This window comes from Polypterus senegalus, chromosome 3 (genome assembly GCF_016835505.1).
Source record: "Polypterus senegalus isolate Bchr_013 chromosome 3, ASM1683550v1, whole genome shotgun sequence".
NCBI lineage: Eukaryota > Metazoa > Chordata > Cladistia > Polypteriformes > Polypteridae > Polypterus > Polypterus senegalus.
In genome coordinates this window covers 95,956,086-95,981,541 of record NC_053156.1, presented here as the reverse complement: position 1 = coordinate 95,981,541, position 25,456 = coordinate 95,956,086, and the positions used below count along the sequence as shown (strand labels likewise).

The following is a 25,456-nucleotide window of genomic DNA, read 5'->3' as shown; positions in this document are numbered from 1 at the left end:
CACATACTCAGCTGCTCAACTAATGTTAGTTTGTTCTAAAGCTGGCTTTATAGCTTCTTGTTTACATGCTTACATGTTTTTGATTGAAGGCTTCATCCCACTTATGAATACTGACAAGTTACCTCAGAATACCAAAGCACATAGAAAAATTCATGATTTTTTCCAGCATGATATTCTATACAATAGATAGATTACTATACCAAGAGTTATATGGGCTTAACCATACATACAATTCTGAGCTAGTGTCATACTCGGGATTGACACCAAGGAGGTTAAAAATGAGTAGAACAAACATTAGGACCTAGAAAACAGTTTAATGCTTCATTTACCATTCTTTCACTTATCCTGCACCATGTAGAAGACAAAGCTATCAATTCTTACCATCTTCCATCTCAATCAAGAGAAAGTGTACATATTAAATACAAAGTTCTTCCCAATATTATGATATATATTCGTGAAAGTGTAGGTAAATGTCAGGAAGGAAAAACACAAAAAAGTTTATGAAAGGAAATTTATTCTAAAATGAGCTATTGTTAAATATTCTAAGATGTGATATGACAGAATGAGACTAGCTAAAAAGCTAAACCATAAAAATTATGCCCACTTTACAAAAGTAAAAACACCACTAAAATGTGAAAAAGGGTTAGCAGCTTTTCATAAAAAATTCAATAAAATCTTTAAAATAAAAGATTTAAAAGCTGTTGACTATTCAGCCATAGGTTAAGAAATGTTCATTAGGAGAAAGTTCCACATGCGTATTCAAACATTCTCTATCACAAGAAAATGAGCTATAAAATCCAGTATTGACAGAACTATAAAATTTCAGTCTTGCTCCTGCACATTCAAGGACAAATCCTTTTACAGCATCCATGTACAGCTCCTGACCAGAATGTAAATAGAGCCAGATGATTCGACTCAAATGGGCCGAGAGTGTGTCTCCATGAAGACTTCCTGAAGTTTGGGGTTTTATAAAAAAAAAAAAAAAAAAAAAAAAACACAATGTCAAACAACAAAGCTTTACCCAAATAGTGCTAGTAGCCTTAATTTTTTCTTACCTATTTATCATATTCTGCATTAAATCAGTTTAATACATTTAACAGCTTCAGGAGTCAAATTTACAACAAACTCCATTAGTCTCATTAGAAAAGGCCGCGTTTAGACTTTCTACAAAAGGATCAACAGAGCCAGATCCTCAAAAGCGGAAAGACAGGAGTGTGATGGAAACATATCTATAGACAGTTAACGTTTAAAACGTCATTCACTTCATGTTCACCACAGCCAATTTCAGAGTTATAAATTTCAAAACAAACAGTTTACACTATAAATATGAGAAGAAATTTTCTACTCATTGCAGAGGAAACATTCATAAAAATTGTATTTCATGTAAAGGGTTGGCACCCATTAAGACTATCAAAATATTCAGTTTGTTCTTGTACAGTGTTCCTCAGGAAAGTCAATTTATCTATACTTGTATACATTTAAATACACAAACACACACAATACATTTTATTTACACAAAATGGGCACGAACACCGGAGTATTCATATTACTTGACAAACCTACAAATTGGTGTCCATGAAGCACACATTTAGATACAACACTGATATTCCTTAAGGTTACTTCTGAACAGGGTACAGCACAAATGGCTACAGTATATCTTCAGTACAGATGTAGTACATAGCCCAGACAGGAGAGAACCTAATGGCGCTTTTCCACTGCATAGTACAGCACAGCACGTTTCAGTACAGCTCACCCTGGTTCGGCTCAGTTTGCGTTTCGACTGCAGTTTAGTACCGCTTTAGAGTGGGCGGGATTATTCACGTTTCGTTATAGTTGCGCCGCCTCTACTGCCGTGACATCATCGTAAACGCGCCACAAACACCACAACAATGCTCTTCATTTTTTTTTTTTTTAAAAAACTTGTCCCTTCACTGTTTGTATGTCTGATGGTAGCCGTGTGCGCCCAAGAGCTTAGCGACCTCCTGAAAAACTTTTTCATTCCGCGTTGCCCCATCCAGCTCTCGCTGGATCCGCTCCTCGGCTACCAACGAGAGGAACGTCTGTATTTCCTCAGACCACGAAACAGCCATTTTTGGTTAAAACAAAATGGTGCGTCCGAACCTTCGCTGGCTGTGCTAAAAATCTAGCGGGTCTGTTGTGTCTCGTGTCGCAAGTTCAGTGATGCAGTAATGACGATTTTCTCCGGCCAATCAGTGACCAGCAGAGTTTAGACGTCACGTTTTGGTAATGGTTCGGCACGCTTGGAACCTCGGCTGAGGTGGTACTAAAAAAAGGACCAGGTACTGTTCCCAGTGGAAAACCCCCCAAAAGTGAGCTGAACTGTGTCGTGCCGTACTATGCAGTGGAAAAGCGCCATAAGACTTTGGCAGAGATGTCCCATCATCGTTCCCATAGTCACTCAAGTTGACCAGGTTCACTTAGATATGTTTTAGCATGATTTAATACTGGTTATCCTTCACACAACTTTGAGAACAAGACATTAAGGGGAACAATGTTTCTGTAAAGTAGATATTCTTAATTCTCATTTGGATTTTTATCAAGAAATGATTACACATTTCTGGCACAGAATGAAGTTTAAGGCTGCTTTAACCACTCCATTTTGTTTGGAATTTACTTTTATATTGTCTTTCTTTAAAAAGAAGTGCTTGTAATCACCCAAAGAAACTGCATGACTTACAACATAAATTAAACAGATTAAATTTCCTCCTTGAGACAAATTTTATTGAGCTCCCATAAAAATTAAGACAATCACCACCCCTGCACCTAAAAAGCACACCAAAATTACTAGAAAGAAAAATTAAGCCAAGGATAAAGAACAGCCACAATGAGATACTACGAAGACATTTCTGGTGATATAAAAGATCCCTATAAACCTCAACTGCAAGTATAGATTAATTGAGCAACACCACAATTACCTTCAAGTATCTTTGTATCAAACTCAAGAAGTTGGCAAAGCTCCTCCGACAGAAGATGTCTGACCCAGACGTTTTCTTCCTGAAGAAACCAGTCACTGATTAACCTTTTTCTCTGCAGGAAACCTTTGATGTGCTCCAAATAAATGGAGTTTCCAGACACCAAATAAAGCCTTTAAAAGAACAAAACAGAAGTTAAATACTAATATGCACAGGTGCTACCAGCAAAAAGATACATTTTCATTGCAAATATAAGACTTGAATCAAATGCAACATATAGCTTTTGCTCTAGATAGGATTGTAGTGTAAATACTAGTGAAAGAAAAGCTACTGGATCTCTAATCAGTCAGTTGTCACATATGATCCGTCACAGATGACAGTACAAGCATTCTATCAAATCAATTCCTTAGCATACTTCCATTTAAAACAAAAAAGGTTTTCATATTCCAAAAGGAAAAGCTAATTTCAATTATACTGTAAACGGAGGTTAAGTTAATTTACATTTTAGTGCTAGAGAATTTACATTAGATATTCGTTAATATCTACATATACACACACAAAAATCTGTCTTTAGAGCTACCCGATATTTGTTAAATAAAAGCAGTACATGAACACTATACACTGTTACACATGCCAGAGCACAATTATACACATTTAGCAGCCAAAGGTATACCACTGGAAAATACAGTACATTTAACCAACAGCAATGACAAGTTAACTTGATTATTCAATTGCACAGAGTAAAACCATCCTAACTAATTCATGTCAGTGGACACTCAGTTAGCAGGTGTAAATTCAAGCACAAGTCTATGACTAAACAGGGTTAAAATTCTCAATAATTCTATCTGAAGCACACGATTGTCTGGAAATTGAGCAAATGACGACATTTTGGGGAATAAATTGCATCATTTCAATTAAATTTCAATAACTGCAGAGCATAACTGTTTTAGGGTGGCATTGTTACCCACCCATAATCAACAGAGGTGCCACTTGGAATTTGGCTCTACAATGGACTGCCACTCCATCCAGGTCTGGCTGCTGCCTTGGAATGGTTCCATTTCCCCACAATCTGGTTTAGGGTAAGCTTGTTTAAAACAAAATGAAGCAATTAAAGTTCTTGTAGCTTATTCCACACAGGTGGCACAGTGGTGGCACTTCTGCCTCACATTAAGGGGATCATGGGTTCATGTCCTGGATCTCCCCTATGTGGAAAGTGCTTCGGGTAGTGAGAAAAGCACTATACAAATTTAAAGTATAATTAATGTGGCTCTTCCAGAAAAATTAGTAAATGAGTTAGGAACATGAACTGCATTAATTTGAGTTATCATAAAACAAGAAATCTATATAACCCTCACCACCTGATACTGTAAATAATTCATGGATATATTTCTTCATAACTGAATTGTTGCTTCTTGAAAATGTTAAATGCAATGACAGTTCACTTACCAGCGTTCTTCTAAGAAGAGGTTTTATTTATTTATTTATTTTTTTAAACTTGTCAGATAACACACACATAGTAACGTACCCATTATGAAGGCATTAAACAAAACCTATAGTATGCTGTACATCAACAAGCACCTCCACCCATCTGGAAAATTTTTTAACTACAGTATGAAAGTATGTAAACTCTGAAAGCTCAAGAACCCTCTCACCTACAGAAGCAAACCTTGCTGCAAACACCAATGTAACATATTTATTACAATATGCAAATAAGTCATAACTCAGACAAAAGAAAATTACCTGGCAGGTTTAAAGATATACAACAAAGCTCACTAGGTGGAGCAGTAGTGATAGAGAGATGTCCTGTGCAAAATACTCAGTAAATAAAAGGACAGTATAGGTATTCCCCAGGTTACGGACATCACCAGCTACGACTTACGAACAGGGCCACAGCTGCGACGCATGTGCCTCAGTAACTGCTGCTACGTCATCTTCGGCCTGGGGATGCTGCAAGCGGTGGCTGGATGGAGGCTGGAGAGGGGAGATTTCGCTGCTCGTGTAGTGCCCATCGGGCGGATCTCAGCGGAAAGCGGTTTTCACTGCCCACCCATCACACACGGCTGCCCAGTTTGTTCTCGGTGGGTGGCTCGTAATGCTGCAAGTGGTGACCTGCTTGTGGCTGAACAGAGGCCACAGAGGGTGAACGGGGCTGCGGGTGGTAGCATTGTAGTGCGCCTCAGATGGCTGCCTGTTGAATGAGGGGGCGGTGGTGATTCACTACCCGCACCATGTTCGTTCTCAGTGGGCAGGTGCTGCAGGCAGCATACTGTAGTGGAGGTGACTGATGTAGGCTGGTGATGAACCGCCCATCGCTGCCCCATTCATTCTCAATAGCATGCCTGCTTGTACTGTTATGCACATAGAAAACTCTCTTTTCAGTACATCAGACGTGTTGACGACTGATGCCTTTTTGCTGTGATAGCATGTACAGTGCTGTGCAGAAGAGCTCATCTTAACCTTTTGTCTTCACCCTTCAAGAATATCTCTGAAACACAAATCTGATGCAAGTGCTGGTGATACAGTAAAGAGGAGAAAAACCATCACCATTGAAAATAAAGTAGAAATAATGAAAAGGTCACAAAGAGGTGAAACTCCATTATTCATTGGCAGAGCACTTGGTTATAGTCGGTCAACAATAGCATTTATTAAAATAACATACCTGTTCCAACTTGCATATAAATTAAAGTACAAACCTACACTCCCTATCTTGTACAAAACCCAGGGACTGCCTATATTGAGTTATGAAAGAACTCCAACATGGGCGCCTTAATTTACGCTAATGGGTGGACTCCCATGTGCTCCTGTCAAAGCCACAGGGCAGACTGAAAAAAAAATCTAACATTAGAACAATCTAGACGAGAACAGTCCATTCAGCCCAAAAGAGCTTGCCTGTTCTATGAACTTTTTTCCCCCTCCCAGAGTTTTGAAAGTCTCTAAAGTCTTACTGTCTACCAAGCTACTTGTCTATGGTTCTTTGTGTAAAGAAACTTTGTTTGTGCAAAATTTACCCTTAAGTTTCCAAATGTGTCCCTTCGTTCCTAATGAACAATTTAAAATAACAGTCTCGATCAACTGTACTAATTCTTTTCATGATTTTAAACACTTCAATCATGTCACCTCTTAATCTTTTGCTTAAACTAAAAAGGCTCAGCACTTTTAATCTTTCTTCATAATTCATCCCCTGTAGCCCTGGAATGAGCCTAGCTACAATTCTCTGGACCTTTTCTAGTGCTGCAATGTCCTTGATGTAGCCTGGAGACCATAACCCCACACAGTACTCTAGATGAAGCCTTAGCAGTGCATTTTAAAGCTTGAGCAGAACCTCCTTGGACTTGTACTCCACATATCGTACTATATAACCTAACATTCTAGTTACCTTCTTAATGAACTCTGAACTCTGTCAGGAAGTTGATAGTGTTGAGTCCACAACGACCCCTAAATCCTACTCATAAAAGGTGTACTCTTGATTTTTCAGACTTCCCATTGTGTATTCAATCCTATCATTTTTACTTCCTATGCGTAATACTTTACATTTACTGACATTAAATTTCTGCCACAAATCTGCCCAAACCTGTATTCTGTCCAAGTCCTTCTGCAATCATTTAACAGATTCCAAATTTCCTGCCAATCCACCTACCTAGGTATCTGCAAACTTAACCAGCTTGCTACTTATATATTCCTATCTAAATCATTTATATACATTAAAATAGGAGCTGCCCTAGCACTGACCCCTGCAGACCACCACTTTTATGAGCCACTTCTGATAAGGTTACACCCATCTAAAAACACTACCATTGAACTCCAACTTCATTTAATTTGATGCCCAACCTCTCATGTGGCACCTAATCAAATGCTTTCTGAAAATCAAGATAAATATCATACGCTCCACTTTGATTATATCCTTTTGTTGCTTCCTCACAGAATTCCAGCATGTTAGTAATATCTTCCCACTTCTTGACCCATGCTTGTCTGTTCAGGGAGGAAAGAAAAAAAACACTCCTTTACTTGCAATATACTGCTCAGTCTTCTCCTTAATATTCCTGTGATGCAAGCTAAGCTTACTGGCCTATAGTTTCTTCGATTTGCCCGGTCATCCTTTTTATACAATGGGATAATGTTTGCCATTTTCCAGTCCTTCGGAATCTCTCCAGTGTGCAGGGACTTCCAAAAAATGTGTCAAGAGTTTATATATGTACTCACTAGCCTCCTTAAACTCGAGGGTAATGATTATCTGGCCCTGGTGATTTGCTTGATTTCAGCCCATTTAATCTGAGCAATACTTCTCCCTCTACAATTTCTAAATCACTCAGAACCTCCTTAGTAGTCCAAGTCACCATTGGGAGGTTATCCAGCCAACAATAGCTTCCTTTAACCAGCTGGGTTCATTTGCATAGAATAACTACAAAGCATTTCCATTACTCCAATCAGCATACAGAAACTGTACATACAACTGTATATACTAGTAAATACCCCTTTGACATTAATTAAAATTTTGGGACTTTACATAATGTTTAAAGTCACTGGCAAATACCTTGTTCATACAAATAAAACTTATGTAGAACTGTTATCAGAAAACAAAATAAATTGTTTACATACATTTAAATTAGGAAATGAAATCATAAGAGTACAAATGTCAGGATGTCCTACTTTTGAAGACATTCTCTTACAAGATCTTAAAGGCTTGAAACCATGTTTTGAATCAGTTCAGTAATTGCCACCTTGTGTGATCCTGAGCTAGTAAGCATGCCCGAGTTCAGATCTATGATTCTGTATCCATTATATACTGTGCATACAAAATAGCATGGGGTAGTGTTACTGAAAAAAACAAATATGAAAGTCAGAAGATACAATATAATACTTCTGTAATGATTCATACTTAGAAATGTAATTTGAAAACCCTAAAATGTTAAATTGCCAGCCTCAAACCCACAGCCATCATCCAATTAAATGAATACTTGTAGTTAAGCGAGTAGGGAAGGAAAACAAGACTGCTAACATTATACTTTCTGCCATGAAATATCTGTTAAACTTATTCCCTACAGGTAATCTGGATATGTAAATGAGAAAATGTTCAATTCACAAACCTGTAATAAGGCCCAGAGTCTATCATCTTCCAGTTTACATAATTTACTGCTGTTTCTTCAAGTTTGCACACTCTTGCCATTTGTACTTTGGCAACTTGCCAGAAATGGTCATGGTCAATAAGAGAAGTCCGCATTTCCGTCTTTAGAACTCTGTATACCCCTTCTAGAGTGTCATGGTAAACCTAGGGGGGAAAGAATTTGAAAGAAAGCGAACATTACTCTGCTTATGAGCTCCAGACAAACCAGTAAGCCAAAAATCCATCACCATCAGGATGGTCAATATATACACATTGATCAGTTATTGATCAACAAGGCACAGAGAGAGACCAGGTTTGGTACACAAATTTTGCGCATTTTTAATGATCATAATTTTACATGTCCAAAATCTGCAGAAAAGATGCAAGACTTCTAACACACTTAACTACAACTGGAAAAAAGTTAAGCTATAGTAGACATTAAAGACACATGCAAAATTTGAAAGGAGGCTTACCATTTTATTTCCATAATAGAATAATATTCTATTTTTAAATTAGCACAGTAGAACTCTACATTGTAATACTTTAAAAACATTAAAGAGCATGCTGTTCTGCTTCCTCCTGTTTTGCAGACATTCTGCCAACTTAATGGGCATTTTTTATCAATCTGTACTGTAACAATTTTTTGAAAACAATTTACATGTTAATTTGAAACCCAAGCAAGTAAAGGTAGTACTTAAAACTCAAAAATGAAAAGAACTATTTTATTAATTTATCACTTTCGAAATAAAATTTTATTAAAGGGTAAAGGCTGCCAGACTGAATAACTAAGAGCTAAAAAGAATAACCTTATTTTCACATGTTCCTTTATATTGTTCACCACAGTACAAAGAAATGAGCTGTCAAACAATCTAGAACCAATAAAGCAAAGGGCTATCACATCAGATATAAAGAGCTGCATTATAATAGAGCAGAAAAACAATTGCATTAACTCATACAATATTGCCTTAAATCATACAGTACTTAACCAAAAGAAACAACTGGGGAAAAAGTACAATACAGGCAACCTTATCAGATGCAAAAAAAAAAAAAAAAAAAATCGAAGCATGTTCCACTAAAAAGAGTAGCCACTTCACTCCACCTGAAGTGTATAGTTCCTCACCAAGTCAGACTGTGAGCCCATGGACCAGGAGAAGTTGCCTCATTTTTGTCTGACTGAAGACTGCTTTCTCCATGTCAGAATTACTACAGTTACATTCATTAATAACGCATACAGTTTTTATTCTCTAATAGAGTTCACGATGCAGGTACCTGGACACAGTAATATAAAAAGACAGTTGACTAATTAGTTTGGTACCTTCATACTTTACACATTGATGTAAAATTATAAACAAGATGCACATGCTCTACTTCTAGAAAAAGGTGCCTGTTCTTTGACAAATACAGCATATTGACATTTAAAACTAAAAAGCCAACAATTCATTTCAAGCAGATTCATAATTATGTTAAACAAACAAATACCCACAAACCAAATGTAAAACGTTGGAATGCATGTAGTGGTTACATAGCCATTTAATAAAATCCCTGAAGCCAAATCATCCAATTTACATGCTGCTGTCAATGAGTTACAAACCAAAGCTGAAATGTCAATCAACAGAAAGTTGAGAAGTATTCTTGAATGGTGCAGAGGTAAGAACTGTTGCCTTATTACCAAAAAGTTCCAGGTTCCGAGTCCGGGCGCTCCACGTTTTGAGTAGTGAGCTGCTATTACTATTAGAATATAATAAAAACACACATCTGATTTGCAGTCTAACACCCGGTGTCAATTTTGGCTACTATAAGGCAGCAGTTCTTGCCTCTGCACCATCCAAGAATACATATCAACTTTCTCTCAACTGGCATTTGAGCTTGGGTTGGTAACTCATTGACAGCAACATGTAAGTTAAATGATTCTTTTTTCCTTTGGTTATATTCTTGAATAAAAGCACACGGTTATTTGATATTTGGACTAAACTCTTCGCACATTACACTTCATGTCATTATTAGAGTAACATGGAAAAACTTTGTTTTAGATACGAGTTCAGCATTTCTTGCCTCACATTTCGTGTCATCTGTAGACATGGAACACACATGAACTACTGTATATGTATACCAAATAACGATACATTTACACTATACAACTCCAGGCACCTCATACCACGATAGAGACTTGAGCTGGGAGAAGTTTGTGATGGACTTCAGTTCAGCTGTGGGGAGGAAAGGAGATTGGGGCATAGCAAGTTGATTGCACCGATTGAATCATTTACAAAACTAACGATGCGGAGGAGAGGTGCGAAGGAATTTAAATGGTGGCCTGGGATTAAGCTTTTCTGTAGGCTCCTGGGATTCTAGTGTTAAAGAAAAAAAAAAATAAGTACAGTACACGGTAACTGAGGTCCTTCTGAATGGAAACAATACACACCATGTCACAAAGAATAAGCCCAGCAGACCCAAAATGAAGGTCACGCCCATCCATCCACACACACAGTAGACCCCCACAAAGTCAAGGTTCTGGGTTTACAGACTCAGTTGATCGCAGATTTTTTTCTTCGAACCTAACTATTAATTGTTAATGGAAAGCACATATATCCTCCGCAATTTATGGCTTTTTGTGGCAATACTGTGCTGTAGAGAGAACAGGAAGCAAACAGTGAGGGAAACACGGTTTGGAATGGTTAAAGTAGCCAATCCAAGAGCATTATTCATTTTTCCTTGCTACGGATTGACTGCTGCCATATGACGTGTACCCTGGGGAGTGGGTTTACCACCGTTGAGGGAAATGTGGTTTGAGATGGTAGCGTTATTCATTTTTCGTTGCTGATTGACTGCTACTTTGAGTCTCCAGCCGAGTGTCCTCGTTTTCCATTTTGTTATTGTTTTTTTATTCTTAAATGCACATGTCATTGTATCGCCCTGCACCTTCTATGGCTTCTGGAACTGAGCCTAAGCACCAGAAGAAGTTTAAAACACTCCAGGAGAAGGTTGAACTACTGTATTTGCTCCAGTAACTAAAACGTTATGCTGCAGTAGCGCGCCACTATGGCATTAAATGAAAGCACCGTATGCTACATGAAGAATGAAGCAGCGATCTGGAGTACTTGTAAGTTTGATATTGCCAAAAAGGTAACGACCGTAAGGAATAAAAATATCAGGATGGAATCTGCCTTGGCACTGTGGATCACCGACTGCAGGAAGAACATTCCCATGGACCGTAACATTATCCGTGAGAAAGCACGGAAACTGTACTGGCAGTTCGCTACAGGAGACAATGTCGTAACTTATCACAATGTTCCTGAAAATAAAGAAAAGCCAGCATGAAATCCCAGCAGAAGACGACCACTACAAAGATACAACTTCTCCTGAAGAGCCTGAAGTGGTGTCACCTGAGGAGTTTTAAATCCTATGCATCGTACTGCACAGCTACTTCATCATCATTATCATTCATCATTGGCGAGTACCCGTACATTTTCCTGTTTTTAATTAAATTATGTACACTGCCTGGCCAAAAAAAGGTTGCTACCTGGATTTAACTAAGCAAATAGATACGAGCCTCCTATTGGATAATTACTGCATGGGTGATTATCTTTCAGCTGGCAACAAGTTATTTAATCCCAAATGGTGCAAGGAGTTGCTTCTCATTTCTTAAAACTAGAATTACCAGAGCCTCTGAAAAACTCGTAATTCCGTCCCACCTTAAACTGCTTCTTAAATCCCTTCACACCTCTCCGCCAGCCCTTTGTCTTCTAAATGTGCTGATAAAGAGAAGCCGGCTATTCCATCCCCCACCAATTTAGAGCGTGCACGAACTTCTCCCAGCTCATGCCTTGATTGAGTTTTAGAGCGGAAATAATAGATCGTTGTTTGGAACACACGCATTTCATGTCTGTTCCGTTTCTACAGTAATCTGTGTCAACACATTGTTAAAACAGAAACTTTTTTATATTCTAGTAGTAGATGACAAAATGTAGGCATAAACTATATAATGTATGAAGCCTGAAGTCCAAATAGCAAAGAAACATTTTCACAAGAATAACACAATTGCACTTTTATTCAAACATATAACTGCAGAAACAAAAAGCCGCCTTAACATGCGACATTAACACCAGTTTACTGTAACTGACTCCGTGGCTCAATAGACTCAACCCCCGCTTGGGAATCAAGGGGTCGTGGGTTCGATCCTGCCCCTCCGTTTTGAGAAGTAAACTGCTCTTGTCTTACTGTTTTACAATAAAAGCATACATTTGATTTCAGTCTGTAACAGCCAGTGCAGTTTATGATCCTTGTAAAGGTTAGCTTTTTTTTTTTTTATTCACTTTTCACTCTCTCAGTCGCGTTCAGAATTAATCCATACAACCCCATCTGACACGGCTGTTTTCACTAAAGGGTTCTGACACACAACGCTGGCGAAGCTGCCTTCTTCGTATCTCACCGTCACTTGCTTTTCGTCTTATTGAGTGTTCCTGCCAGTCCCGCATGTTGCTGTATGCTTTTTCTTTTGTACTACAGGACATGCAGAGGAAAGAATGGTAAAGACCAGTAACCGGCGCTATATGCAATCATCAGACACTCCCCATCTGCCCGTGTCGTTCAAGCACAGGAACATATATTAGTGTAAAGTATAACAAAAGTGCACTTTTATTCAAGTGCACTTTTTCCATTGCCTTTTCCTGTAAGAAGCAGTGTACACACTTCTCTCTATCCAGCATACAGCAACATGCGGGGACTGGCAGGAACACTCAATAAAACTGAATAAAAAGAAAATCAAGTGACGGTGAGATACGAAGAAGGCAGCTTCGCCAGCGTCTGTGTGTCAGAACCGGTTGGGGGGGCGTTAGTATGCATCGTGGTACAACGCAGAGCTATAGCGCGTCTGTATTCTGTTTCTTTTGTACTCGAGGGCACGCAGAGGAGAGAATAGTAAAGAGCAGTAAGTTCGGCGCTATATGCAATCATCAGACACTCCCCATCTGCCCGTTGTTTTGTTATACTTTTCAATACTTTTATACTGCTCAAACTGGCATGCTCAAAAAATACACGTGTAATGCCACGAAAAGTGCACGCAGACACTTCATTTCTCAAACAAAACAAGTGCACTTTTATTCAAAACTACCTGTATAACCGAAGAAAAAGAAAGCAAGTTACAGTAGGCGATTGATACGACACCTTGCATGGTGCAATGCTAAGAAGTGCAGATTTTCATTCCGTGCTATATGAAATCATCACATTCAAAAATTAACAGTTCCCACACACCCAAGGACCGTCCTTCCTACATTTACGACACGTGTACTTGCCGTGTACACACCTCTCTGTGCTTATGGTTTCTATTACACTGAATGAGCACCTGACACTGTACTTTCTTCCCTGGGGGAAGGTCCGCATCAGAGAATTTCCAGTTCTTGCATAAATTCACACCCGATCTGACGCTGTTCGTTTTCAAATAATATTGCATTAGTGCGATTATATTTTCACATATATTGTCTCTTTCTTTCAGGTGTGTAATAGAAACCACAGCATAGAGAGAAGTGTGTACATTGCTTCTTACAGGAAAAGGCGATGGAAAAAGTGCACTTTTGTTATACTTTTACACTAATATATGTTCCTGTGCTTGAACGACACGGGCAGATGGGGAGTGTCTGATGATTGCATATAGCGCCGAAGTTACTGGTCTTTACCATTCTTTCCTCTGCATGTCCTGTAGTACAAAAGAAAAAGCATACAGCAACATGCGGGACTGGCAGGAACACTCAATAAGACGAAAAGCAAGTGACGGTGAGATACGAAGAAGGCAGCTTAGCCAGCGTTTGTGTGTCAGAACCCTTTAGTGAAAACAGCCGTGTCAGATGGGGTTGTATGGATTAATTCTGAACGCGACTGAGAGAGTGAAAAGTGAATAAAAAAAAGCTAACCTTTACAAGGATCATAAACTGCACTGGCTGTTACAGACTGAAATCAAATGTATGCTTTTATTGTAAAACAGTAAGACAAGAGCAGTTTACTTCTCAAAACGGAGGGGCGCAGAATCGAACCCACGACCCCTTGATTCCCAAGCGGGGGTTGAGTCTATTGAGCCACGGAGTCAGTTACAGTAAACTGGTGTTAATGTCGCATGTTAAGGCGGCTTTTGTTTCTGCAGTTATATGTTTGAATAAAAGTGCAATTGTGTTATTCTTGTGAAAATGTTTCTTTGCTATTTGGACTTCAGGCTTCATACATTATATAGTTTATGCCTACATTTTGTCATCTACTACTAGAATATAAAAAAGTTTCTGTTTTAACAATGTGTTGACACAGATTACTGTAGAAACGGAACAGACATGAAATGCGTGTGTTCCAAACAACGATCTATTATTTCGCTCTAAAACTCCACTTCACTCCCAGATACTCAATCAAGGCATGAGCTGAGAGAAGTTCGTGCACGTTCTAAATTGGTGGGGGGATGGAATAGCCGGCTTCTCTTTATCAGCACATTTAGAAGACAAAGGCTGGAGGAGAGGTGTGAAGGGATTTAAGAAGCAGTTTAAGGTGGGGACGGAATTACGAGTTTTTCAGTAGGCTCTGGTAATTCTAGTGTTAAACCACCATGTCGAAAGACATGTCGTGGAAAAGAGGTTAGTCTGTTTGAGAAGGGTCAAATTATTGGCATGCATCAAGCAGAGAAAACGTCTAAGGAGATTGCAGAAACTACTAAATTTGGGTTAAGAACTGTCCAACGCATTAAAATCAGCGATCACTTAAACGTTTGGCGAAATCAAATCGAATAAAAAAAAACAGTAGAACTCAGGTCTATGTTTAATAGTGAAAGTAAGAGCATTTCCACACGCACGATGCAAAGGGAACTCAAGGGATTGGGACTGAACAGCTGTGTAGCCGTAAGAGAACCACTAATCGGTGAGGCAAACCGGAAAAAAAGGCTTCAATTTGCTAGGGAGTATAAAGATTGGACTCTGGAGCAATGGAAGGTCATGTGGTCTGAGGAGTCCAGATTTACCCTGTTCCAGAGTTATGAGTGCTAAATATGTGATGCCAATATTGCATGCCAGTACAAGTCAGGATTGGTATAGATATATTAAGTCTCAACACAGCAATTCATGGAATACTGTAATTAAACAATTTGGTAGGCAGGTAATCTCAGAGGAAAATCTGTTTGCAGGAGGAATGTACAGCACACATACAAAACAGACCAAGAGATGACAGAACTTAGCAAGATCCCTACAACTAGTACTGTAGAATTCAAAATGCTTGTAGCACTGGAGAGGAATTGTTAAATAGGTTTAATCTTCACTCTTGGGTACCTAAATCTGCAGCCTGATGGCAAAGTAAACTTCGGAAACTGAGGAAAGTTATTGTCTGACAGTTGAACTGGCCTCCTTTACAACTGTTTTGTGATACAGCTTAGTGAGAGGGCTGCTGCAAACATTAATTTTACTACTAATTTTAGCAATGTTGTCCAGTACTTCATATTTATATATTGGTTAGGAAATTAAAAGGTGGCATCATTAATAACACTTGCAGAAAAAGTATCAGTTGAGTCTTGAAAATGTTGAGTTTCATTAATAGGCATTTGTCCCTTTTAACAGGTTTGCCTGTCCAATATTTGTGCTCCAAAAACTCTTCAGATTGCCCATTTACTACTGTTGACAGAGATGGAGAAGAGAAATACCTGAAAACTACAATCATTGGTTGTAAAAAAAAAAAAAAACACAAATCTAAATGGAGTTACATGTAAAGCTTGCAGCATTCTAACCAGTACTGCTTGTACTTTAAGCTATAGCCTTTGCTTTTAGCACTAGAATCCATGAAGCCTACGAAAAAACTTCTAATCCCAGCCAACCTTAAACCCGCTCACACCTCTCCATCACTGTCTTTTGTTTTGTAAATGTGCCGATTAGCACAAGCAGCCTTCTCTCTCATTTCCCCCACCGCCGGAGCTCATCTTGGGCAAAAAGCTCTCCCAGCTCAAACCAAGGCTCCTAATCTGCGTGTGATGTGCCTGGAGTTAGGGTAATATCGTCATTTGGAATACATACATGTGTGTTCCGTGTCTGAGACAATCTGTGTAAGCTGTAGGAAGAAGTGTAAGGTAGGAATTATTGAACACAACTGAAAAGGGAAAGTTTTTCATATTTTAGTAATTGACAAAATGTACACATGAAGTGCATAAATGTGTGAAGACTGCAGTCCAAATATCAAGTAAACACTTTCACAAAAGGTATACCAAAACAATTGTGCTTTTATTCAAGAATATAACTATAGAAAAGGAAATCCGTTTAACGCTACAACACTGACACGCTAGCTTTTTTGCTGCAGCAGTAAGAACTTCTGACTAAAATGGTTGCCAGTTAGATTCTGGGTGTGCCCGTTTTGAGCAGTGAGCTACCCTTATTCTTACTGTTATACAATAAAAACATTCATTTGATTTGAGTCTGTAACAGCCAGTGCAAATTTATGGTACTTGTAATAGTTTTTTTTTTTTTTTAAATTCAGTTTTATTCTGCTAGTTACATTCACGCACCACCCGATCTGACACTGCTGCTTTCGCATAGTGCTACAACAGAGGTAAACTCAGATGAGGGTTCTACATCTGAGAAAGGTCAGAAGCCCCTCCCCGCCAGAAATGTCCACTCACACTCAACAGTGGAGCTGCATCAGGCATAAAGGTGAAAGATGGCACTGTTTGGATGCAGCAACAGGTCAGGCATCTTCCTGCCAGTCAATGTACCACACGTGTCCTTCAAAGAAAAAGCAGAGCTTACAAAGCTCACCAAGGTATCATGCAAAGTCCTGTTTTTGATTATGTTTTCCGATGGTCTTTATATGAAAAACATTTACATGTTACTTATATAAAAAGTCAGATTGAATGTTATTTACCTACCTTCCTTGATTTATTTACTTATCTTCCAACAGCGTAAAGTCACAAGTAGGCTGCAGAGCTGCTTTGTTTGATCGACAAGGGCATGCTCACTAAGTACAGCAACGTCAGCTTTCACCTGCAGCTAGAGACTCTTCAGTATGCGAGTGACTCTCCACGCTAGTGTTTAGATCTAGACAGTGTATGTGAACAAAAAAAATTAGTATGACTGCATTCTCATACCACTGCGCGTGTACTGAAGCGTCAGCATCCACTTTGTGGCATTATACATGTACTTTGTGAGCATGCCCGTGCAGCTGGTGTAGCTGCGTTTTTATGTGCGAGTGGACGTTTTATTCAGGGGAGGGCTTCTGATCTTTTTCCAATGTAGAACCCTCATCATCCAACTTTTACAACTACTATAAATTTACACCGTCTGTTAAACATACATTTAACTTGAGTCTATTATATAAACAGAATAAGAGCTACTCAAAACAGGCATGCTCGGAATCGAACCAGTGACTTTGATTACCAGTCAGCAATTTTTACTGCTACGCCAACAAAACTATTGCGTCAGTGTTGTACCCTTAAACGGATTTCCTTTACTATGGTTATATTCTTGAATAAAAGTGTACTTGTTTTTCTACACTTGTATCTTCTGTGAAAGTGTTTGATATTTGGACTTCAGTCTTCACACATTTATACATTTCATATGTACTGTACATTTTGTCAGTTACTACTAAAATATGAAAACTTGTGTTCAATGATTCCTGCCTTGTACATCATCCTACAATTTATACAGATCGTCGTAGACACTGAACACATGTATTCCAAATGACAATATATTATTTACCCTAAACTCCAGGCACCACACATGCAGATAAGGAGCCTTGGCTTGAGCTGGGAGAACTTTTTTGACCAAGATGAGCTCTGGTGGTGGGGGGGGGATGGGATATTAGGCTTCTTGCTACTTCTGCTGATCGACACATTTACAAAACAAAAGATGCTGATGGAGAGGTGCAAAGTGATTTAAGGTGGGCCGGGATTGAGTTTTCCCCATAGGCTTCAGGAATTCTAATGTTAAACGGGAACACCTGGTACTGCTAAAGGTTGTTCTGTTCTACAAGGTTTTGATAGCAAGACAATGGTTGACTACTTTAGTGAATGCTGTAAACAAAGAATAAAAGACAAGACTTGAGTGTGAATAAACTGATCATCATATTGTATGGTTCACAATAAACAGGGGTGTGGAAATCAATTTAGAAAATCCACTTCTCCGCCAGTTAAATTCACTTGCCCATAAACAAAAGTGAAAAATAGTTTATTTTTTCTGATCTCTTATTGATACCAAAACTGCCTTCCATTTTAAAACTGAAATTCCTTTCAGGGAGTAGTATTTTGCCACCTTGCTCTAGAACATTATATAAAAGATTCCCTTATTTTAACTCACTAACAATGCCTTCATTATAGCTACACTAGTTCTGTTTCACATATTACAGTTACGTAACAGAGCACTGTCTTGATTCATTTTCTGCCATGTTCTTCAGCTTTTGTCTTGCAACATCTTCTCCCCCAAGAATCTTTACCATCTCAAACAGCATGGGCTGAATGCTGTTCATTTCTGCTTGAGCTGAACTGCATGGTTCCTGGACTGATGGTCCTGCAAAAGTGGATGCTGATGACTTTTCAGGTTTTTTTTAAATGAGTGATGTGCCTATTGCCAGATAACAGCCAGAATTCCACAGCTGGTAGTGGGTCAAACTCTTCTAAAGAGGCAGTATTGAACAGCCTAGCATAACGCTCAACCTCCGAGCGTTCAACTTTAGAAAACGCTTTTTCAATTGAACTTTTTTTCTTACTTTTAGACACGTGCTTTGACATACAGGCAATATGTTTCGCAGACAGTGGATACCACAGTAGTGTCTGTCGACTTTCTTGCCGGTAAATAATGTGGGTGTTTTGTCGGCAATAAGTGGATACTGACGGCAAATTTGGCAAAAAACTGAGTCAGTGTCGTTTGCATTTACCCACGGAAACTGAGCCATTGCGTTCGAAAAAAGTTTTCGTTTATCATACTCACGGTCCGTTTCAGCTTTTGCTTTTCAGAGCCTGTTGTGCCAATTTTAATCAAGAAACAATCCATTTCTCATCTGCAATGCTACTTGCTTCAGTTTCAGCAACACGCATATACTGTAGCGAGAAAAACCTGCTTACCGCAGTGCATTATGGGTTACGCAGGTAATTCCTAATAACATATTTGAAATTCTGCAAGATGGTACATTTCCCAAGTAAATATTACCGATGTCGGGGGTTTGAATAATCGCGCCTAAGTAAAGATTTTTATAGGTATTTCATAACATTTGGAAACCATTAGAATGTTTTCTTCTTTATTTTTAATAAACAGCGCAAAACCAACTTGTTTTATATGAAAAGTTCTCTAATCAAGAACGATCTATAGACAGCTCATCAAAATTGATGTCATGCAATAAATTGAACTCAATATATCAAACCTACAAGAAATCACAAATTTTAGGAAAGATTAACTGCCTAACAAGCTTTATGTGGTGAAAACATCTGCATTGTAAGTAAAATGACCACATTATGTAGAAACAATGAATTTTATCTATACTAATAAAAGGCAAAGCCCTCACTCACTCATCACTAATTCTCCAACTTCCCGTGTGGGTGGAAGGCTGAAATTTGGCAAGTTCATTCCTTACAGCTTCCTTACAAAAGTTGGGCAGGTTTTATATCGAAATTCTACGCGTAATGGTCATAACTGGAAGCTGTTTTTCTCCATTTACTGTAATGGAGATGAGCTTGAACGCCATGGGGGCGGAGTTTCGTGTGACATCACGCCTCCTACATAATCACGCAGTACATAGAAAACCAGGAAGACCTCCAAAAAGCGCTGAAGAAAACATGCATTATATAATTGAGAAGGCAGCGAAACAATAAGAAGCGAGCGAGTGACATATACAACCATGTTCATGAGTTCTGCTACTTCGGAAACAAAGCACGATGTAAACCTACACTTTAAATTAAGTTCATAGACAGGCTGCGCTGGCGTTTGTAATTTAGTGCCTGCCCATATAAGGCCGTCCGTCAGCGGCAATCCAATAGCAAACTCCCACTAAATATTCACGGGTGAAGGACTGTGTTTATGGAGAGGAAGATGAGATGGTCAGGGTGGTGTTTGACACAAACTCAGCGAAACTGCGAGAGAAAGTTTTAAGTGCCAGGACTAAGGTAACATTAAATACAGCCATGGACATAGCACGAGATGGCACCAGCACAGCTGGGAACCTTCGATGCATGTACACCGAGCGGCTCACGTGAACTGGCGCGAGTGCACAGATAAAAGCAACAGTTCCAAAGAGCTGAACAAAACCGAATTACACAATTGAAAAGGCAGCAAAAATATGAAGCGTCTGATACATACAAGCATATTCATAAATCCAGCTACTGCGGAAACAAAGCACGGTGGAAAAAGTCAATGTCCGCTAAAGGAAGACAGTGTAAAAAAACCCGTGCATGCAGTGTGTCAGGTCTCAGATAAAGAAGAAGACGAGCTGTTTATTGATGCAGTAAGAAACGAATCGATGAAAGAAACCTGTCATCTTTACAGCGATTGACAAACACGGAATGTAACTTGAACACAACACATCCTACAAATACGAACCTGATTGAAAGAAATAATGATAATCAAATCCTTGATGACAGCAACACTCACAAAACAAATACTGTATATTGACAGTCATGTTACGTTATTTTTAAAATGTTCCCTTTTCTTTTTCTAGCTTTTTTAACACACTACTTCTCCGCTGCGATACGCGGGTATATATATATGTATATATATATCCCGATCTACATACTCGAATAATGGATACTTTATTAGCCATCAATGATTGTTTTGGTAAAGCCATACTCAGTGTATTCATTAGATGAGCGGTAAAAAGTAAGAGCGAGGGAGGATGCAGGCTGTAGTCTTGGCGTCAACTCTATCTGAATTTGCGATCACATTTCAAAAAATATATCTTTTCAAGTTCTATTTAGTCCATATTTGTCAAACTCAAGGGCCACGGGCCACATCCGCCCGCGTGTAATTATATCCGCCCGAGATCATTTTATATACTGTATTATTGTTATTAATGGCCCAGGTATATGAAGCGCTGGTAACACAATAAACTACAGATCCCATAATGCAGCGCTTCAGCTGCCTTGCCAAACACTTACCGCGTTAATCAAGTCTAGCTTATGATGCTGCAAGTTATTGCGAAGCTAGCTCACACGATGCTGAGAGAAAAGTTGATTCTGAAAATAGAGCCTTTAAAAACCGACGGGAGGCTGAGTATATGTTTACTGAACCCGTGTGTCTCATTTGTGGAGCTAATGTGGCTGTAATTACAGAATTTAATCTAAGACGGCACTATGAGACAAAACATCAGGGTAACCTGAATGCAATGCAGAAGGTACAGAAAGCAGAATAATTAAATAAGAATCTGACACTTCAGCGGACGTTTTTACCCGTGCACAATCACAAAGTGATTTCAAGTGAAGCTGCTTTTATGGGAGACACAAATGCACCAGTGCACCTTGCCCCACTTTCCCTGTTGCCAAGTAATGTTAAACCAAGTCGTCACTACGGTGTTCCCAAATCGCACTTTGCTGATAAACTGGCGCACTGAGTTTGCACGGCGCTTTGGTGACTTTGAAGAACAAAAAGTCCGTCTACATGCGGCTCGAACCTTGTGCATGTTTGGTAGCACATATCTGTGTGAGAAGCTCTTCTCAGTGATAAAGACTAACAAAACAGCACACAGGAGTCGCCTCACTGATGAGCACCTGCAATCCATCCTGAGAATCTCCACAACACAGAACCTCACACCAAACGAATTTGTTGCCAAAAAAAGATGCCAGGCGTCCAGCTCTAAAATGACATATGAGCAAAGACAACTGAATGATTTGATTTGTTATTGCTCAAAGGAACACATTTTATTTATATTTCCAGGTTTTGTTATGCAGCATGTTCATATTTGAATTTGTATAATTTTGACAGGATATATTTTTTATGGAGAGCAAAATCTTTTGGGATATTTAAAATCTAAGTTTATTTTTTATATAAAATTACATAAGAGTAAAGAAATTTGAATGTTTGTTCTTTTAATGTTTACTTTATTTCTAACTTGTATAATTTAGACAGGATATATTTTTATGGAGAGCAAAATATTATAAGTTGTTTAAGGTTTGAGTTGATTTATTCAGGAATAATATTCCTGTCTGTTTTTACCATTCCTACCAAAGATTTTTGTCGACTAAATAAAAATTCCTTCTATTTAAAATTTAAATAGAACTTGAACAAAGACGATAGTTCATAATATCCACGCAGACTTGCACGTAAGAGCGGGAGTTATCCATTTTAACAAGCAGCGTATTGCACTGATACGAAATAGCTATATATAACAACAACACTCATCACTCACAACAGTGACAAAACAATTACATTGACAATCATGTTACGTTATTTTCAAAATGTTTCCTTTTCTTTTTAATTGCTTCTTTAACACACTACTTCTCCGCTGCGAAGCACGGGTATTTTGCTAGTCAATATATAAAAGTTATCGATAATAAAATTACATCGTAATGTTGGCATGAAAAAAAAAAATGACCGCATCTCCAAGCGTGTAAACAGTAGGGTAAAATACATAAGACCGTAAGAGTGCTTCCACTTAGAAAAATCAGCCGCCATTTTGTAAATATTGAAGACCAATTTGAGACAAGAACATGCCTAAGTAGACTGTTTCTGCACAAAGTACATACCCAAATGTTTAAAATTTGAAAGTAGTAGTAAAAATGTGCCCTGCACGTATAATTCTTTTTTTCTCCAGAAAATTGCACTTGTCCGTGGACAACTGAAACCAGAAGAACACGCTTGTCCAACGGCCAATTTACCCGTGTCAGACAAGTCGGGCGTTGGATTTCTGCACCCCTGAAAGTACCACATCATAAAAACATTACATTTGAAAAAACTGACCAATGTGCAACACTGTGACTGCAGCCAGGAAAATCACTTTTAGAAGAGGAGACAAGACCATTGTGCAATTAACCAACCTCAGTTCACACTTTTAATAATATTTATAAAAAAAGACTTGCCAGCTGCTGTAATGATTTCTTTTAATTTTATTGAATGACTTAACACTTTTCTTCAGTTAACTTAATTCGAAATGCAAGGGAGATGTGTTAAATTGCACACTGAATGTTTCAACTTAACCACCAAAATATTGTATTTTAAAACCCAAAATATTGTATATTAAAAACCACAAATTACTCACAAACAACAAATGTTAAGAAAATAGTATATACACATGCAATAAAAAAAAAAAAAACAGCCTAGAAACAAACATTTTTTCAAAAAGCAGGTGAGCTGCTTAGGGCAGATAAAGGATCAATGACATGCAGATGTTCAGCAGTTGGGAACACAACATCTCATCCTTTAAAATAGTTACTTTAATTTTTAATTCAATGTGAAATGTCTCAAAGGTCAATTATGAATACTGTGGAGATGAAATTTGTTCATTAGTCTTCTCTTAAATTACATACCTTTCTGCGTTTTAATCTCCCCCAGTCACGTCCAAGAATCCAGGCCACCAAAGACTTGCACATGGAGAAATAGTTCTCCAGTGTCCGAATGCCTGAAATGTAGTATTCATTTATTAGTTGTACATTTAATGAGGCAGCAATTTGCTAATAATTAACATAACTACATTCTTAGTCAAAAGCCATTACAGTCAGCTACACCACTTAATGTTTTCCCACAAGAAACATTTACTAAGCAACTAGTTGGAAGAAAAATTAGACTGATATAACCTATGGATCCCAGGACAGATGTAATTGGGTATCTTGCCACCATTTTATCATTTAGGAACTCTTTGCATGACCTTTAGCAAGCATCAGAAATGTCACAGAATGGAGGATGCTTCTCTCCAATGAGATAAAAACTTGAGGAACTTCAAAAGAACTTTACTGTACATTGCACTTTTCAGTTGTGCAAGTGTGCATATAAATGTAGGATAAATAGCACAGTTTTAAGTAAGGACACCAAAAAATGTAAAAAAAAAAAAAAGACAGACCTTTGTTTTTGACACTGACAGAAGATGCATTAGTTGTATCAAGGGTCACCCAGTTACTCACAGTAGCTTGTATTGCTGTTCTAAGTGTAACCATCTCATTAGATTTCCTCTTAGCAGCAAAAACCAATAGATGGCAAGGGACTATTCAATAAATCTCAAACACAAACCAGCAAGTAAATATTAAAACAATACAGTACAAGATTATTAAATACATGTATGTAGCCAAGGAGTTAATGAATATAGTATACTTATGAAGTATATTAATTGTATATTTACAGAAACACAAAGTTTTGTATGAACGTCTCTTTTCCCACTTACCAAAAGAGTAAACACTACTTCGAACAAGTTAGCTTACTCAGTTGATCTTTCACACTACAGGGGACTTATGCCTGTATAAAGCACACGGAACAATTTAGAAACAAAATCATTCTCAAACATTTTACAGATGTGGTAGCAAAACCTGATTAGCTGGAAGGGGGGGGAGGGGTTCCCAGGAGTTAGTGGTGTACAATTTAGATGGATACTTTATTAACCCCAAGGGGAAATTCACATACTCCAGCAGCAGTATACTGATAAAAACAATATTAAAGAGTGACACCAATGAAGGTATAACAGACAGAATTTTGTATAATATTGTATTATATTAATGTTTACCCAAAGGGGTGGAACTGAAGAGTTGCATAGTGTGGGGGAGGAACGATCTCCTCAGTCTGTCAGTGGAGCAGGACAGTGACAGCAGTTTGTCAATGAAGCTGCTCCGCTGTCTGGAGATGATCCTGTTCAGTGGATGCAGTGGATTTTCCATTATTGTCAACAGCCTGCTCAGTGCCCATCGCTCTGCCACGGATGTCAAACTGTTCAGCTCCGTGTTTACAATACAGCCTGCCTTCCTCACCAGTTTGTCCAGGTGTGAGGCATCCCTCTTGTTTATGCTGCCTCCCCAGCACACCACCGCGTAGATGAGGGCGCGCGCCACAACCGTCTGATAGAACATCTGCAGCATCTTATTGAAGATGTTGAAGAACACCAGCCTTCTAAAGAAGTATAGTCAGCTCTGTCCTTTCTTACACAGAGCATCAGTATTCGCAGTCCAGTCCAATTTATCATCTAGCTGCACTCCCAGGTATTTATAGGTCTGCACCCTCTGCACACAGTCACCTCTGATGATCATGAGGTACATGAGGGTCCTGGGCCTCCTAAAATCCACCACCTGCTCCTTGGCTTTGCTGGTGTCCAGTTGTAGGTGGTTTGAGTCACAACATTTAACAAGTCCAATTTGCTCAATTTCCCAAAAAACAACTTGACTAGGACATTAAAACTGGCTCGTCACCACCATGTTTAATCAGCATGAATTAACTACATCTCATCTGTTTCGAGATATGGACATCTTTGACAAACTCCCCTAGCAGTGGCTTTACTTTTCCAACTTACTTCCAGAGGGGCTTCC

General features: G+C 38.6%; 1 protein-coding gene across 1 annotated transcript in view; it reads right to left on the bottom strand.

The window, feature by feature from the left end:
- Positions 1 to 303: 303 nt before the first annotated feature.
- The window catches only part of si:dkeyp-114g9.1 (uncharacterized protein LOC555399 homolog), a 41,484-nt gene continuing 16,331 nt past the window's right edge, over positions 304 to 25,456 (bottom strand). Inside the window, exons 5-8 of the mRNA XM_039749946.1 lie at positions 23,480 to 23,571; positions 8,018 to 8,199; positions 2,937 to 3,106; positions 304 to 951 (exon numbers count right to left, since the gene is read on the bottom strand). Of these exons, the coding sequence (XP_039605880.1) occupies positions 710 to 951; positions 2,937 to 3,106; positions 8,018 to 8,199; positions 23,480 to 23,571 (686 nt within the window). The 3' untranslated portion in view covers positions 304 to 709. The remainder of the gene's footprint in view (positions 952 to 2,936; positions 3,107 to 8,017; positions 8,200 to 23,479; positions 23,572 to 25,456) is intronic.